The following is an 18,751-nucleotide window of genomic DNA, read 5'->3' as shown; positions in this document are numbered from 1 at the left end:
AGTGAGGGTGAGTGGTGAGGGTGAGTGGAGAGGGAGAGAGTGAGTGGTGAGCGTGAGTGGTGAGGGTGAGTGGTGGTGGTGAGGGTGAGTGGTAAGCGTGAGTGGTGAGGGAGAGGGTGAGTGGTGAGGGTGTGTGGTGAGTGGTGAGGCTGAATGGTCAGGGTGAATGGTGAGAGTGAGTGGTGAGTGGTGAGGCTAAATGGACAGGGTGAATGGTAAGAGTGAGTGGTGAGGGTTAGTGGTGAGAGTGAGTGGTGAGGGTGTGTGGTGATTGGTGATTGGTGAGTGGTGAGGGTGAGTGGTGAGGGTGAGTGGTGAGGGTGAGGGAGATTGGTGAGGGAGATTGGTGAGTGGTGAGTTGTGATGGTGAATGGTGAGGGTGAGTAGTGAGTGGGAGTGGTGAGGATGAGTGGTGAGGGTGAGTTGTGAGTGGTGAGTGGTGAAAGGTATTGTCAAAGCCCACCGGGCTTTGACAATACCTTAGTATCTGTGTATATATGTAAGGTTATTAAGAAATATATTTTTCACCCGGGCAACGCCGGGTACTTCTGCTAGTATTCATATAAAACTAGACTTTCACCATGTGATAATATTACACGACATACATGTTATTTTACATGCACTTTACATAATAAATCCATCCAGATAGTGCTGTTAGTAGAGGGTTCAACTTACAGTCAAATCCTGGTCAGGAGTAGACCCTGGTCACCTTCCCTTTGAGGTTCATAACATATCATGCTATGTTGTTGGAAGTCAACAGTGGTCATCTTATGTAGAGAATGGCCCCTGTCATGAACTTGGATTGTTTACTGGTCGTTCATGTCTGTCTTTAGAGATGAAGCTACACCGTCATGCAAATTAACTTACAATCGCAGCTAAAATAAGTAATGTGTGACAGAAGAACAAATAATGCAATGGAATAATACATTCATGGTATGTTTGTTACAGTAGCGGCCTCAGTCTTGTGGCCAAATGCATGCATTGTACAATAATGTTTTCCCTCAGTCAGTGAGATTCGCAACTGTAGTTTTATGATAAGAATTTGCAACGTTGATAATGCAGTAACATTATTGTCCAGAGCTGTGCTGCATTGTATTGCTTTCTGAAGGCTTGTTATCCAACCGGACCCTGTTTCACCATCCAGCATTTCAGTGTCTCCACTTGGGCTATGTTTATCTTTCGAGTACTGCACTACATCTCGAAGGCATAAACATTGTATCTCTGAAACAATTAAAATTGGTACTAGCTTTTAATCCGAGTTTCCCCTGTCAACATCTGCCCAAAGGCAATATTTTTGATAAATAGATAAGCAAGCAGATGGTACTAGGTATAAAGTACTCGTACAGTGTTATTGTAATTAGCAGATGAATGCCTCTTGCCAATCCTAATTACCATCCAGAGCAAGCCCGCACCATCAGTTAACAAAACAGTAAATATATTGAAGCCTTATTAAATTGTGTTGGTTAAAGATTTTTAAATACAGCAAGTTATGTTGTATCACCTCTTGTGGCTAGAAAATCAATGCTGGGATATTTATTGTGCACCTTCAAATGCTGACATGGCTGCAAAGAGCAGTTTGGTTAAAGGGGATGGACTGGCTCTAAGCATTCATGCCAATATGCCTGTTTCTATGGGATCAATGGTCCGATTTGTTAATTGCCCTGGGGAATTACCACACCATACCGTCTGCTGTAAAATAGAATTTAAAGACACCTAGACGTTATTCGCAACAGGATGCCTTTGCATGCCATTGCCATAGTACACATCCCAAATTTGAAAATTACCTGCCAATAAGACAATAAAAAACATTACCTCTTATATAGCATCTTCTTTTCTAAAGAAACATGAATTATGCTTGCATGGCGATATTAATTTTAAGTTGTATATTAGCTGTATTTAATTTGTATTTAACTTATTAGCTCATTATCTGTAAATTATTTTCGAGAAATTATTGTGATTGTTTAGATTTGAGGTTTCAGCATCCTTGATTAACGTTGATTTTCACCAGATTTGCATGTGACTTCACCTGATGTGGACTTTGTTTGGCTAATTACCAAACCACCTACCTTTATGTATTATAAATAAGCAGGAATTGTTTGCTTAGCTGTCGAGCCTGCAGGCTGGCTTATAATCTCAGCTGCCAATGAAAATTTAATTAGGGAATTCGACCTGCAGGGGAAAGTGGGGGATGGTAACTCGCCCGGGGAATGAGGGATGTGATCCTCGGGTGTATTGTCTGATTTATAATTAAAGTTACATTAGAAAGCTAAAGTTAACACCTCAATGCTAACTCGCAGGGATGTATCACTCCATCTGTTATGGGAAAGTGCAAACTTAAATTTTTTTCAGAAAATCTTGGTCATATTCCATCACAATATTCATGTAGAAATACATTTTAAAAATATATTTCCAGGAGCCTAAATCACTCACAATATTGTTGAGAGTGGTGTCCCATGTAAAGTATACATACCAGCTTGTAGTATTATACATCCTGACTGAATTCTTTTATGAAAGGTCACAACCAGCACTGAGCAAAATACTGCTGAGATATGGGTTTATATATCAGGTGGTCAGCTGTAATTAAAGCAGGTTCTCAGGTGCAGTGAGTTGGCAGACTGACAGCTCCTTTAAGAAAAAGACGTGACATGAGATTTGGTTTTAAATTGATATGGTCTTCCCCAGCTGTGATGGCCTTAATCAGTTGCTGCTCTCTTGAAAATAGCACGAGATTGCAGTCTGGTGTCTGGAGCAGGGGGATCCATAGGGGAGACAATACAAGTTTTACTTGGATGTCATCGTTATTCTCTGCATTTGTTAGAGGTTGAGGTTTCACTTTTCAGCCAAATGAGAGGCTTGTAATCTCACTCAGATAGCACAATTAGAATGCGATTGGGGATACAATCCGAACATAAATAAAAATAACGGCAATCCTTTCATAAAAAATAAAGTCAGTGCTTTATATAGTCTGGTATTACATTTCTAGCCCTTCTAGAATCTCATTAGAATTTATATCAGTAAAGCCGTCACTCGATGCAGCCTATTTGCTTCCCCATTACTAGAAACATTCTGCCATCCTTCAGTTCCATAAATACCCATTTTTCCCTGAGCAGCAAACAGTGAATTTGTAGGAAACCATCTTGGTTTGTTCGATAGCAATATTCAACAAAGTGACTGCCTGAAATGCAGTTTACTCAAGGGAACATTGGAGTGTCTGTTTTCTCCTGAAGTCCATTTTACCAAGGTAGTAATGTATTTAATCTTGTTTTGTTTGTATTCGTTGTTTCTAAAGTAATGTTTTTTTTGATCAATGAATATTCTGAGTTACTTTTTTAAATAGATGTTCTTTTACATCATTGGAAATTAGCTGGAAAAGGCTGATGTATCAGTCTGATGTATCAGTCTTTTGTTAGAGAATATAGAGATGGTACAGTTGCTTGTTTAATATGAGCAAATTGTAAATAAATTGTAAGTAAAGCACATGCAGGAAGCAGAGCTTCATATGTGTAGAAAATACCAGGGAAAATGTGCATGAAGAGAATTTTATATGCAGAAAAAGCATTGAAGTGTGGATAGAATATGACATCCTGCAACGCAGCAGACCTTTGTGCTGTGCCGAATGCATGCTAATATTTGCAACTGGAACTGCAAGGGTATGCATCCTGGTGCAATTATAAGCATGACAGCATGCACATCATGCACTTGACAAACGCGCATTAATGTGAATTTAGTTTTGTACTTCAGAAATCTGCCTCCTGTCAACTTTGTCCGATTTTGAGGCAGGATAATGTTTTACTTGAAGGTTTATGATTTTTCAGAAAATGTTGAGTTCTTTAGAAACATCTGGGTTCCCCTTGCCCCAGGTATCAAGACCGGGAGAGGGTAGGCCTGACCCTTGGAAATGATGGGCCTTAGCTATGTTTCTGTTTAAAATTAATACGTAAAAAAACGAGATGATGGTATCGCGTGACGACCTTTCGTTACATATGATGTAATCTCTTTCATAATTAACTTACTGACTTGAAATATGTATTTGATGTTCAGAGGAGGAGCCATGGAGTAAGAGAGTCAGGCACTTTGAATTGAAGAGGTACCGGATGGGAATGGGAGGAAGAAGTATAGGGAGCACAAGGCAATTGTTGACTACTACGCAAGTGGTGCATGCACACGTAGCTACATTGACTTGCAAGCTTTTTTTAACAATACAATTTATAACGTGTTCAACCTTAGGGCGAGAATTATTATTATTGAGATCACTATTTTATTCCCTGTTTTCTATATTAAATTACCTGAAATAAAAAAAGTTAGATAATGTTTTACTTAAACTAAATTAAATACAAAACAATGCTTACTTTACCAGGTAAGGCCCACTGAGCTATGTAGCTGTTTTTCAGAAGCGACCTGGCTACAAATGATAACAAAATTAAATGTCTTATAATGTCGAAATTGAAAACAGCCAAATACTGCAAACGCATGTTGATTCTCAATGTTGATGGGAAAACCGGAGGACTTGGAGAAAATTCCACACCGCCAAACGGGAGCGTCAAACTCCAAATATAGGGTCGGGATCGAATCCACGACCTCCTGTATACCAGGGAAGATATTTAACATCTCGACACCGTGGCACCCTGAACTTGGTGCAGCAGTAGATAGAGTATGATGAAGATGATAAACGTATGTAAATGAATACACCTCACTGTACATATGTTAATGGTAGATTGTATAACATTCTTTTATTTATCTGTTGCAAAACAAAATGTATGGATGCAGTATTTTGTTATATATTTCAGCCCACGAGTTTGTAACTGTAAACTTCTGTTTGAACAGTATACCCTTGAAAACATGCTTTTATTAATAAGAGGTTCTCTGGGTGTAAAACAATAAATGTTGGCAAAGAGAAAGGCAATTGATAGTAGTGCAATGCTTTTAGCTGATATATTTTGAGTGAAACTCTTACCTTTTGCAGTGTGAAAATCACAATCAATGGCAGCCAGTTGAGGGCTGGTAAACCGAATTTTATTCAGAAACAATACTCTCCTGAATACAGTATATGCAGATCAAGTAATTCCTGAAAGTCAAAGTGCGTTCCTGCTCTAATGAGTGAGTGATGGTGCCTGTCTCTGCGGGTTGTTCTGAGTCAGTGGTGAGAATTCTACATTCACATGATGGGGACCAGTCTCTCCAGAGCACAATCATTGTTGACTTCCTGTTGACCATCAGTGAGCACTGAAACGCACGTAAGACCTTCCGATTGAGTGCCATGCTCTGCCTGGTCAGATCGACAATGTCTGGGCTAGAAAAAATGGCTCACAGCAATGTTAATAACTTTTGAGAAAAATATATAATTTGGAAAAAACAACACTGAGAAAGATTCATTTGAACAAGTTTTAAGTACATAAAACTAGAACAAGATTATGCTGTACCTTTCAGCGCAAATAGCATGTAGATTTATGAACGTGTCTGCAACCATTGCACGGAGCTGTTGTACTTCTTACAATCTTCACCTAACCAAATGCAATTACAACGTGCATCATTGTGCTGCAATTGTGTGCGTGCTCGCCATTTCTAATTAATAATCACAAGAATGTGTGTAATTTTATAGGAGTGCGTGGCTGAGCATTGCACATAGTATGTTCAGCACGAGTAGCAAGTGTTTACAAATGACAATTGCTCACATCAATTGAGTGTGTTAGAACAATGAGTCGCCACAATGAGCATTTAGCCCATGCCAATATTCAGCAATGTGGCAATATAATATCATGAAAATTATGTCAAGACGACTTGACACACTTTTCTTGAGATTGTTTCTTTATTTAAGACACGTTCACTGCAACAGCACCGAGTCTCACGCGCATCTCCCTTATAGGTGGACCGAGGCCACGCCCCCCTCCCCGAACCTTCTCGCTGACTCTGGACGGTGGCTCCACCAGCAGACTCTATCGTCCTCTTCCATCACCTGACCACGGTCCCATTCTCGATCATTCCCACAGCCACCAGTCCCTTCGTACTCACAGCTGACTCCCCTGTCATTACCTACCGTGGCCACTAGTGCATTCACACTGTAGGCTGACTCCCCTGTCATTACTTTCCGTGGCCACTAGTCCACTCACACCGCAGGTAGACTCTACTGTCATTACAATGATTTGCATGCTTATAATCATTTATCGGAATACCCTATTAAATGTGTGACTCGTGATTCTTGTACTGCAGTTAATAACTTGTAGTAACACAGTACTTGTATCGGTGAAATTATAAAAGCATTTTGTTTAATAATCCGCGGTATTTTTTCTAGTATCCTTAATTAGTAACACATCCTTAATTACCCTTTCATATAATCTTCTACAAATAAAAATGATTACTCCTAATAACAGAGGGACTCAGGTTCCCTTCTCTTTTAAAAATTACATGGATATTATTGACACTTAATTACTGCTGTTAATACACATTGTATCAGTTAAAGCATGTGTTTAATCATGTGCTCCTTTAATGGCAGGTATAAATAAGTACGTTGGTCGGTTATTGTGATTTTTCCCATATACATTTTCATGCAGTTGTAGTGACATAAGAAGGGAGGGGCTGCTGGGGGCTCTGGGTTCCCGGGCGGGTCCAGACGCTTAAGCCTCTGGGCGCCAGGCGCTGGGTTCCCAGGGGGTCCAGACGCTTAAGCCTCTGGGCGCCAGGCGTTGAGTTCCCAGGCGCTTAATCCCCTTGGCGCCGCCAAAGGGGGGGGCTGTGTGTGCTCTGTGGGAGATCTGGGAGCGCACACGGCCCCACCCCTCGTTGGACTAGGCATAAAAAGGGGAGCTCCCTAGACGATCGGGGCGAGTTGTAACTCAAGACCCAAGACCCACGACCAGCCATCTGAAGACCCTGGGATGTTGTGAGAGCGAGTGGTGGGACTCTGCAACTCCCGACTCTACGACCTTGTAAGGGCGAGTTCCAGAGCGTAGCCAGAGTAGAGTATCTAGGCTGTGTACCTAGGCTGTGTACCTAGGCTGTAACAGAGTATCAGGACTGTTGGAGTGTTGTATTGTAATAAAGGAGTTACCTCTACAAGTGTCTCCGGAATCCGTTACACAGTGAATAAGAAGGGACTTGTAAACTGAATTTTTTTACCCGGTATGAATAATTCAGAAGCATGCACACTGTTCATAAGGTGCTGCATTAACTGCGTGCAGGATTTTTTCAAAATAATGAAAAGGATCTGACTGATTTTGAAGGGCATAGCAATATTGTTGCTATACTATATTGTTGTATTATATATCAATTGGTGTGCTTATTTCTGCTTCTATTTTACTGCCTCTATTTATTTCACTGCCTATGTTGTGCACTGGTCTCATCGTTTCGTAGTGCTTTAAAGTGAAAATATTGCATAGAAAGAATCTTGCTAAGTATGTCTCCTGTTACTAAAATGCTTTCCAAGGGATGTTTCTCCGTCTTATTAGTAACACATTAAATACAGAGATATTACACCTCTTTCACATATCTGTCAGTCCATGTGAAAAATTAAAACTTTTTTTACACATCCCATCAATTACAAGGCCTTCCTGGAGTGTATAATTTTATCTGCATTGGTTCAACACCAGCAATCTTTGGAACGGTTTCGACATATACATTGTCTCATCAGCACAGTCAGATTTACAAAGGTCACTGAGGTCCACTCAGTTATCATGGTCGCTGGAGAACATTCTGTACAAATTGGCAAAACACCTTCATGGGGAATAGTGAGCAAGTTTTATTTATTGAAGCATTGATCACTCTAATGCAAGATGGAGCAATAATCCATATGAGAATCTGGCTACCCAAATTTGAGGAACAATTATAGTTATGTATGCTCTTGTCGTGTCAGGATGCCGATATGGGTGGCTAAGCTATAAATGAGTCAGCGCTTATGTTATTCTGTGACCCTGTCCTTAAAGTATTAAGAAATAAATAATAACCCCTCTACAAGTTGCATATCGGAAGTCGTTCATTACACTCTGAAGAAGTACCATTGTCCATAATTGCATATTTTCCTGTGATGAGGTCGAGTTAATAATGCTAGTCTCTTTATATAACGTACTAAAGTCACTAACAAGCGGTCCACGTCGTGAAATGTAAAAACAATGTATTACTCTTCATTAACACAGCTGTAAACATCTTGTCATGAAAAAAAGAAGCCATATATTATATTGGCTGCTTATATGGCTGTTAATTTGAAAAGTTGGTAAAAAGTATTGCTGCACAAGATGAAGGCACTTTTGTTTAATCATCCTTGTCTCATTCATATAATGGTGCCAATGTATTTAATCATATATATTTTACTGTTCCATACTGAACATTACTGTCAGCGGCAGTGTGGGTGGGAAAGCTTGTCCCTCCTCCTGTGTGGAGCAAACATGACTTTTAGTCATTAGTGGTCATCCTTCAGATAGTTTAATTCTTGTCCTGGGAATATGGAATTTCGTCCACTAGCTCAGGGCAGCCAACTGAATGTATGTGCAGGTAGATAACTTGATTTTACTTTGGCTTGTATTTATGCAAAGAATTGAGTATCTCCAAATAATTATGTACCCCACTTATCTCTATAAATGAAGATCATAATCTGAAAGTCTCAAAAACCTCTAGGGTACGTCCCAACAAGGTAGAAAGCTGAAATTTGGTACATAGGTAGCCGTTAGGAAACAAACAACATGAATAATCTGAAAATCCAAGATTCTTTATTTTAAGGCCCTCAAATCTCGATTTTAATTGCCCCATAAACATGTTTGTGCGTGTCATTCAGAAACCGTTCAAACTATTAGATTGTGCTCTTTGGTTCTTTGGTTAAGTCACGTAGAAATTAAATAAATAATAAAATACGACGTTTCGATTGCAACACAAGCAACCGTTATCAGGTGTGAATGCAAGCTTGGAGAGAGACACATATACAGAGAGAGAGAGACAAACACAGACACGGAGAGAGACACATACACAGAGAGAGACACACACAGAGAGAGATAGAGAGAGAGACACACACATAGAGGAGAGAGACATAGAGAGACACACACGCAGAGAGAGACACACACATAGAAACACATTATTAGATTGTGTTTTTTTTTCGTTTGATAGAGCGTTAAGCAGCAAATAAAATTTAAGCGAGAACCATTGTGCTATCTTTTATTGTTTTTTAGATATTTTGGATTCAAATGCATATTTGAACGAAAAAATATGCATTTTATGACGTATCATATCTGAATAATTCGAAAAGATAAAAGCTTCTCCTCATAGAGTATTAAGTTAATTTTGTTCTTTCTCATAAACAAGAACAGAATATTTAAATTGAGTGGTTTCCGATGGCTACGTCTTTAAATATAAGACGTTGAATCAAGTCGTCAACAATTTTCGTGGGTTTTTTTCTTGAAAAATCCCCCAAAAAATTAGTAGTTAGTGTCTGAGTGTAGATAATATATATATTTTAAAAATCATATCAGGTAAATTAGGATATTTATAGAAAACTTTGCCTGGCGAAGACAGGCTTCATGAACTGGTGTTAAATAATATGGTGGGTTGGAGTGGTGGTGCGCAATGAACTCAGTGCCCACCCTTCCACTTCACCAACCCGCACTGACCAGCTTGGTGAAGTATGGTCAAACAAACCCCCACGACAATATGAGTGGATAGTAATCCATCCAACAGTGGGTAGCCAAATAATTTTACAAAACATACAGTAAATAATCACTATGTAACACAATTTTTGTTCCTGGGTAGTAAGTTTTATTTCGTTATTGCTTATGCCTATAAAGTATATAAAATGGCTATTATTCCCCACAAACTTTACTTTTGTGACCAGGACAGTGACATTTTAAAATTTACCTATTTTCAATAAGAAAACGGGCAAATTTGTGTTTTTACCTTCACATAAAGTCAGAAAAAAACTGTAATCAAAATTAACATGTATTTTTCTAAAGTAATACAAAAATGACCACAAAAGATTTAGAAGTGAGTAGTATTTCGAGATTTATGATTATACTGTAAATCACTTTCACGAATCAGCCTTGGTAGCGGCGTTTAAAGTCCAGTTTATCCTGGTGGAAGCGCTCGCCTTGGTCCTCCGAGTATGCTCCCATGTTCTCCTTGAATTATCAAGATGAGCATGAAGGATATGGACTCCATGTAGTTTTCGACCTTGTGATTGCCCAGGAAGCCACGAACCACTGCGACAAAGCTGTCCCATTCTGCGTTTTCCTTACGAGTGAGCTTCTTTGGGAATTCATTGCACTCCAGGATCATCTTTATCTGTGGTCCGACGAAGACACCAGCTTTGATCTTTGTCTCAGACAGCTTAGGGAAGAAGTCTTGAAGGTACTTGAAGGCTGCCGACTACTTATCTACAGCTCTGACAAATTGTTTCATAAGGCCCAATTTGATGTGCAATGGTGGCATCAGCAACTTACAAGGGTCCACCAGTGGCTCACACTTGACGTTGTTCCTCCCCACAGAGAACTCTGTCTGCTGTGGCCAGTCCCGCCTGTGGTAATGCACGTTCGTGTCCATGTTGTCCCAAACGCAAAGATAACAGGGAAACTTGGTAAAACCGCCTTGGAGACCCATCAGGAATGTCACCATTTGAAGTCTCTGATGACCTCCCAGCCGTACTCATCATACTTCAAGACGTCCAGCAAGGTCTTGATGCTGTTGTAATCCTCTTTGAGGTGCACCGAGTGAGCCAGGGGAAGAGACGGGTACTTGTTACCATTATGGAGCAGCACGGCTTTGAGGCTCCTGGATAAGCTGTCAATGAAGAGGCACCACTTATTCTGGTTACAGGTGATTCCGATTGCCTCGAATAGACTGGTCACATTGTAGCAGAAGCAGAGCTCATCTTATTCTCATCTTGATAGGTGAAACAGCTGCAAAAAGGTTGGTGACGCTTCTTCTGATCTGTGACTTGCACACTTTCATCCAACAAGTTCCACTGCTTGAGCCGAGACATCAAAAGTTCGGCACTGGACTTGGTGAGACCAAGATCTCTGATCAAGTCATTGATATGAGTCCAACTGTAATTGTCACCAGACAGTGGACAGAATTTACCTTAATCAAATGCATTATTATTTCGCTATTGTTAACTGGTAGGGCCTTTGTAGATATTAAAGCATTCTTAACATTCCGTTAGAGTTACTATACATACAGGAGGGCTGATAGTATCTGTAATGCTTACTATCTGCACCTAAAGTAACACTGCATATGATTACATTTTCTGCAACCAATACCTTCTTTTATTCACCAGATTATGGCCAGGGAACACCTCATTGAGACAATGTGTTTTCTTTTTCAAGGGACACTAGGGGTTCAAAAAATGCAGAAAACAAGTTCACCAATGCAAAGATGAAAACAAAATAACACTATGTTCACGAGAAGCCAAGTAATACATGAATAATTTTATCAATGCTAATGTGGATTAAAATGCTTTCACAAAAGGACTGAAAATTAAATATAAAGTGTTTACTTTTGATTAATTTACCGACAATCACTCACACTGCAATGCTCACTCTCGGTATTGACTAATTAAACTCTTATGAAGCATGTATTAGTTTTATTGTTGCAAGTTATTGAATGTATCAGTCTATCTGAAGCTAAAGTATGTCTCTGCTCAAACTAACGATACAAAAGTAATCATCTCCATGAGCAGTCCTGAACAAGTTATATAAATTCTATATTCCGATGGCAGCTGCTAGTGTATCCATGGGACGGTCACTGATGACCTTGGAATTTGAACCCACAACCCCTCCATTGTAAGTTGAGCGCACCAATCACTGTGCTTGCTGGTACTGGAATGCAACGCGAGCTGCGGAAGCAACGCGCTAAATGCTTACACGAGCTGCGGGAACCGTTGCTTGCGCAGCCCCTTCCCCCGCCAATTCACTCTGGAACCCTTATAAGCAGCTACATTTAGAGGCTTGCCCCCACTTTTCTCTCCGTCTGATGAAGACCGCTTGTGTTGTAATCGAAACGTCGTAACGATGCCGCAATGGAGGATATATTTAGTCACTGCCATATTAGATTGTCTGGCAGCATGTTAAGAAGTGCTTATCCAGGTGTCGGTGTATTCATATCGAAACGAAAGGGAGAGTTCATGAGGAAGCTGGCACACATCATCTCACCACAGTTAATAATATCACGGTTGAATAAATTTGTGTTTAATGCACTCACGAACCAAAGGCAAACGTCAAAGTGATATCCTGCTCAAATGAGCAGTGTGAGGCAGTGCTCATCTTCTGTTTACAGCCCTGAGCTAGGGGTGGTAAATTCATATTACATTAGCAGGGGTGAGTCTTTTCATAGGACAGCCACTTCTCCCAAAAGGTGTATTTTTTTCATTGATGACAGAGGCATAATGGGCTTAGTAGTCAACCCTCAGCGAGGATTTGAACTCGCAACCTTCTGATTGCGAGCCATTTGCCACTCCGCTGAGCCATATAGCAGGCTCGTAGTTTGAATGGAGTGTAATCTACTGACAACAGTTTTCTCAAAATAGTGAAATAATTACCTGACCATATGGAAATTCTGTTCTCCCTTGCAAGATGTTTATATGCTCTCCCATGTGGTTAGCAGGTTGGATGATATTGCAGTTGTTTCTAAGGGGCAAAGCCGGTGACAATTAAGATGTTTTAACATTGTCAAATTTACGTGGAATTTGTCTTACTCATGGAACATTGAGCTTTAATTACAGTAATTGCCTTGCCCTATTTCAAACTGAAAAACTCAACACAGTGCATATGATCATCTGATAGATCATGTGTGAATTAAATTATATAAACATCAGTGTATAAACATTTGGTTATAAACAACTGGCAAGATCACTTAATTTTCTCGAATATGCAGTAGACTAAATGTTTTAAGTTAAGTTATGCACAAAAGTCCCGGGAACAACCACAGTGCATACAAGTTTGAGTATTCTAACATACACGAATTGGGATAAATAAAACCCCATTCGACAGAATGTTTGAACTGCTTGTATCATGCGTTTGCTTCAAGACAGCAAAGCTCGTATGAAACGCTTGCATGCGATGATATTTTCCTAGAGCACCAGGAGGGCACAGAGCTCTGCTAAAGAAGATTACGGCTCGAGGTGTAGAGTACACTCCCGCATAATTTTAACAGGAGAGACTTCGATGTTGATTGGGTTTTTTTTGCAATACATGGTCAGTTATTAGTGTGAAGAGCAATGAATTATATGTAACTGATATATAATCTCTTTAAGGGAGGCAAGAGTGCTGATGATGACAAACTTGAGTGAATTTTCATTATTTTGCTTCTACAAAGTTTTATGTTCTAATTGTTTTTACCCAGTTCAATAGTAAAAGCTGATAGGTAAAACAAATATCAATGTTGTTTTAAGAGAGTTCCCTCGATAAGAGGACTGAATATTTGTTTTCTCCACTACATATTTTATATGAGTTTGTAAAATGTGTTTTGTGTGCCAGATTCGACTGCTACAGAAGTAAAAGAGTAGAAACAAATGTGGCCTCATTGGAATCAGAATGATCATCCAAAGGTTATAGGAAAATGACATTAGTTATTTGAGAGATCTATGAGGAATAAAAGTAATTTGTATGAGAATGTATGTCACTCACCAACTTAAGAGATTAGAATTAAATCCTCATAGACCATTAGAATAAAATAAATCCCATTAATTACTAGATTTAAATCTTTATTCATTTCTTATTTTCCATGATAGCTGACTTACTCCATCTTGGAATTACCATTTTAGCAAATTACAGATTTAATAATACTTGCATTATATTGTACCCATAACATAACACAATGTCTCTGATCACAGTTTGTTTTAGCCTAGGGGACTCCGTCATGGCAGCTTGTCCCTGTGCGGCACAAAGGTGAAAGCAGTACTGCCCTGCAAATGGGCATAACTATGCCAGTATATATATATATTTCACAGATTGATTTCAGAATGAGAATAGGTTTCCCCCTTTTTTCAGGCAACAAAACAAGTGTTGAGATGTTAAAACACCAAACTGAGACCTTTTACAAGAAATAATGTCTGCATTAACCACAACACTTCTATTTAAGGAACAAAACATAATTTCTCCACAAATCTGGCTGCTGCCTGATGATGCCGGTTGTAATTGCTGGCGAAACTTTGTACTCAGATTTTAAATGTTGAAGATATTCTGTACTAGTAACGAATTGGCATTTTCTGTTTACGTGACAAACCTTACTAATTGGCTGTGTCGGGTGTTGGCGGGTTTAACGACATTTATATTTACGCAATCTAACCCAAAAAAACCTGTATTATGGATGATATTGGTCGCGATAGCCTACGTGTTAAACAGTGTTGTCAATATCAGGACTGTGGAGATATATCAGTGCAGTGTTTAAGCGTGATAATGGCAGCACCACCCCATCGGTGCTGGCTAAATGCACTTGCACCATCTGTTTTTGTGTTCTTGTAAAAACACAGATGTCTATAAAGGCAATGTGCTATATTTAAATAATTCCGTGCAAAATGATACCTGCAAAATTGGATACGTTCTTATATTAGAAAATGAGGTTAAATTTAGGAATATAAAATTCACGCAGCCAACCTGTATTCATGCGGCGATACCATGGAGCTGTGAACAATCAGACAAGCTGTCTTGGCCGGGCTTTGTTGAAAGATGTATTATTCGGTTTCTTCTGCTCAGGTTAGAGCATAATAAACTGATGACATTACAGGTGGCTGGGTGGTTCTGGGAGTACACACTTTGTCAGAGCACTGAACTGGCACCACTGATATCCTGAGATTGAATCTAGGCAACCACCCATGAATGTACCAGGTGATTTAGTATAGAGAGTTGATGGCCTAGTCTGAACGGCTATGAAAAAAAACCCATGATGCGTAAAATATCTTAGAGTAAACACCTACCTATTTTGACACTTTAAAACATTTTATCTTCAGGGTTATAGCATTGTGTTGTGTGGTTGTCCTTGTAATTATATTTACGTATCAACAGAATATCATTTTGTTCTATTTCCCAAGTATACTTAGTGAATATAAATACAACATTTTCTAGTGTAAATGACACTAAGATCAATATTGCTTATATAAATAATGATAGCCAAAGGGTGCTGCTGTTTGCAAAAAATATATAATTGCGGCATACAGAGTGAATGCCAATTTCCTTACCATTACCACCACAATTACCTCTGCCCCTTCCCCATTGTCAGTCTGACGTTAAATCCATTTTTCTAAACTAAATGAATGAAGCAAGCAGCCAAGTCTGGCAGAAAAATAGCGAGAAGACTGTGCCAAGATAGCAACACCAACTTCACCAAATTATCTGGCAGAAATGGGTCGTGTAGTAATGCGTATTAGCACTGGCTATTAAGAAAGTATATTTTTTTTATGCATATTTGTATCTTTTTATACATGAAAATATATGTTTTTCATGAAAATGGCCTGCTGTATTTTCATAAACAAGCGACTCATGGCTATTTTTGTCTTTGGGATGCAGTTTTTTCTGTTACGTTTGTTGCATCATTAAACATAACTTTGGTATTCCTGTACTTGTGCCTGCAGGAAGTGAGCTGATATACCGTAATAACAATGGAGACGTAGTCCGACTCAACGTGGAGACCAATGCGAGCTTTGTTCTGGTGGAAAATTCCATCTTCGTGAGTTATGCACAGTTCTCACTTCTGACGCACTGCAGATGTCTATTGTATTCCGCTCATGTTCTCATAATTAAAATCTTTCTTCTATTCATGCAGAACCTTGTCATCGTGGAATTTTAATTATATTCAACAGATATGGTGGGTGAAAATGTATAAATGTAATATTAGTAGCTAATTTTGTTCTAGATTAGCTAATTTTGATCGCATGATAAATTGTCAAAGACCAAAAGCCCTCAAAACCAGATCATAGCCCAGAACTAAATACAAACAACAAGACACTCAATTGAAAACATTCACTATCTCAAACATTAACTTATCAAGAATGCATGTGGTCTACTTCCTAATGTCAAATTAAGAATTACATATGTATTTTTCACAGGAAAAATCACTGTTGACCTTCTGCATAAATATATTTGGATGCCTACCAAGGTGTATCTCCTGAGGAAAAGCAAATGTAAATGTATATACACAGGGGTGAAAAAGCAGTGACACAGTTGTAAGCACACTGCACTATGAACTCAGTGTGATTTCCAGCCATGGCTAACACTAGTGGCGAGTGATACCTGAACCAGGCCTGGGTGTCCCCTTCATCAACGAAATGGTGAAGTATGATCAAACAGCCCCCCATGATCAAATGGCAGGGGGAGGCTTTCATGTAGCAATGAATTTATAAAATTACAAGTATGTATTTTTTTTCATACGTATTGGCCTGAGGATTCACGACCATGTACCTCCCACTTTGTACCGGCCTCATGTGAAGGCTTTCTTGGCTACGGCAAATAAAGCCTGATTTTAATACTCCCTTGCTATACGAACGGCTACCGGAGTGAGACACCTACCCTCAAGTCCCTGGATTTGCTAATACAATCTTCTACACACAATAAGACAAGCCCTCACAGTTAAGCCATATTTTACCATTACGCTGTTGTCCAGATGTGTGACGCATGCTCTATTTATTTGCCGATGCTGGTATTTTTTTCACTTTATTTTCAGTAGGGAGAAATATGCAATCATAGTTGGTCAAGATTAAATGAGCTTCATATCAATGTGTTTTACTATCGTACAGTAATTTTACTTTATTATTCAGATGCATCTACTTCACTTGCCATTGCTTTTATGGTATTACTTTAATTAAAAGAATATACTGCTATGTTGATTCAGAATGCTTGAAGTGAACAAAGCGTTTGATTAAGTGTGTTTTATTAGCATTGCCATTTTTTAATATCACAATACTTTTAAAGTTCTTTAGAATGTTTCATCAACTGTATTCATGTTTCTATCGTAGCCTATTTAAAATGCTATAAGCATGACACAGTTTCAAGTTTGTGCATAGTATTTATATTCATTTATACATCCAAAGAAGTGGTGGCATGGTGGTTACCACATTGTGCTATGAATTAACTGACCAGAGTTTGGTCTTGGCCACAGTGGATCGTGATATCCAAACCTGCCCTGGGGGTTCACTTTACTAATGTTCTGAAACATGGTTAAAAAAAAACATTTGTCATATTCACGTCGTATCATGCCCTGGGCAGACTTGAATGTGTAATAAGATCCCTTTCGGCATAAATAGCTCAGGAACGCAACGAGTACTTTGAATTTCTACATATTAATCATCGTCATGAGCTGTTGACAATTCACTACTGGATGAAGGCCTCCTCACACCATCACAATTGTTCACAGTCCTGCTGTGCCACAATCCATCTTCTGGACGTGAACTGATCTCATTATTCCATCTCCATGGCTGTCATCCTTGTGCATGTTCTCTCTTTTGACTTCCATTCAATCACCAATCTCATCCATCAGCTGTCATCCCATCTAATGTATCCTACCAAGCCCACTTACCATTCTCAACAGTCAATGCGGTGTGACTGATTTTCATTTGTTTCCTAATCAATGTACTACACTTTTTGTCCCCGAGTGTAATTCCAGATATGCTCTTTTATTTTGTATGCACTTTTCAGCTTTGTTTCATTTTATTTGAGTTTCTATATGCTTGTATGAACATCGATAATGCCGTAGTCACAAGTGTAGTACACAGCCTAAAAATACAACTGTATTAAACAGCAGCATTTGTGAATGTAATCTTAATACAGTTACAACAAAACATGATTCTGAAGAAATAAAATCAAAGGGAACACCTGAACACGAATTTTCTGTTATATCCACCCTATCACACCCTTTGGAGCCTGAGCTCACTGCCTGAGTAACTCTTGTCTGCCATGCGGACAGCCCGAATGACTCTTAGCTTGGTAGTCTTTTGCACAGCAATCTAAATACAAGTCTGAACACTCACTGCAAACCCACATTTCCGATCACCGAATACATTTGTAAGCTCTTCTGATATCGGTGTCTGCAAATCATAATCATTAGATATACATAAAGGGATATTTTTAGGACACAGATACAGGATCCTAAAATTTACGTAACTATCCCCGATCCCTGAATTATTAAATAGCCCTGGCCCCTTAACTAGCCCAGGTCCGATAATTGTGATTAGCTCAAGTTTTTGTATCCTGATTGGTTGTGCAGCTCTGTTCTCTGACAAAAGATGATGTGCTGCTCACATGCTGTGAAGGTGCCAGATGGAAATGCATTTGTTTCTTGACATGATGACAATGGCATAATTTGATTATAATCAGTATGGGGAAGAAAATGAACCGTACAATAATGGCATAAATTTGACAGATTATTAGTGCATTTTTTTATATACATATATTTCCTTATCCATTCCAAATTCAAATGGTCTTCGTGCTTAAATATACATGGGCCAGTGTTCATCCCTTTTTTGAGCTTTGATCCTGTGGTGGAAAATCAGCATTTACAATGAGAAGGTTTCCCAACACGACAGCGACTGGTAACTTCTAACAAAGTGGTACTTTTGTTTTTATCAATCCTAGATGGGTTATGGACTGACATTCCTCATGAAAGTGACAAAATATCACCTGTAATTAATGCAACGTTGGTGATTTTGTAAAGTTTATATTGAGAGTAAATCGTCTTGTCCTTCACTATCTTGACAGGTATCCCTAAAGGCAACCAAGTATCAAGTATCTCCGGACCTCAAATACGTGCTGCTGGCATATGATGTCAAACAGGTGAGGCAAGGCACGCGTAGGCA

General features: G+C 39.1%; 1 protein-coding gene across 4 annotated transcripts in view; it reads left to right on the top strand.

The window, feature by feature from the left end:
• Positions 1 to 18,751, top strand: part of LOC144931170 (inactive dipeptidyl peptidase 10-like) — a 675,556-nt gene that overhangs the window by 473,780 nt on the left and 183,025 nt on the right. For all 4 annotated transcript variants that reach the window (XM_078855035.1, XM_078855037.1, XM_078855038.1 and 1 more), the window contains exons 4-5: positions 15,536 to 15,630; positions 18,654 to 18,728. In XM_078855035.1, the coding sequence (XP_078711161.1) occupies positions 15,536 to 15,630; positions 18,654 to 18,728 (170 nt within the window). The remainder of the gene's footprint in view (positions 1 to 15,535; positions 15,631 to 18,653; positions 18,729 to 18,751) is intronic.

Source organism: Lampetra fluviatilis, chromosome 1 (assembly GCF_964198595.1).
Source record: "Lampetra fluviatilis chromosome 1, kcLamFluv1.1, whole genome shotgun sequence".
Lineage (NCBI taxonomy): Eukaryota > Metazoa > Chordata > Hyperoartia > Petromyzontiformes > Petromyzontidae > Lampetra > Lampetra fluviatilis.
This window is presented reverse-complemented; position numbering and strand designations above follow the sequence as displayed.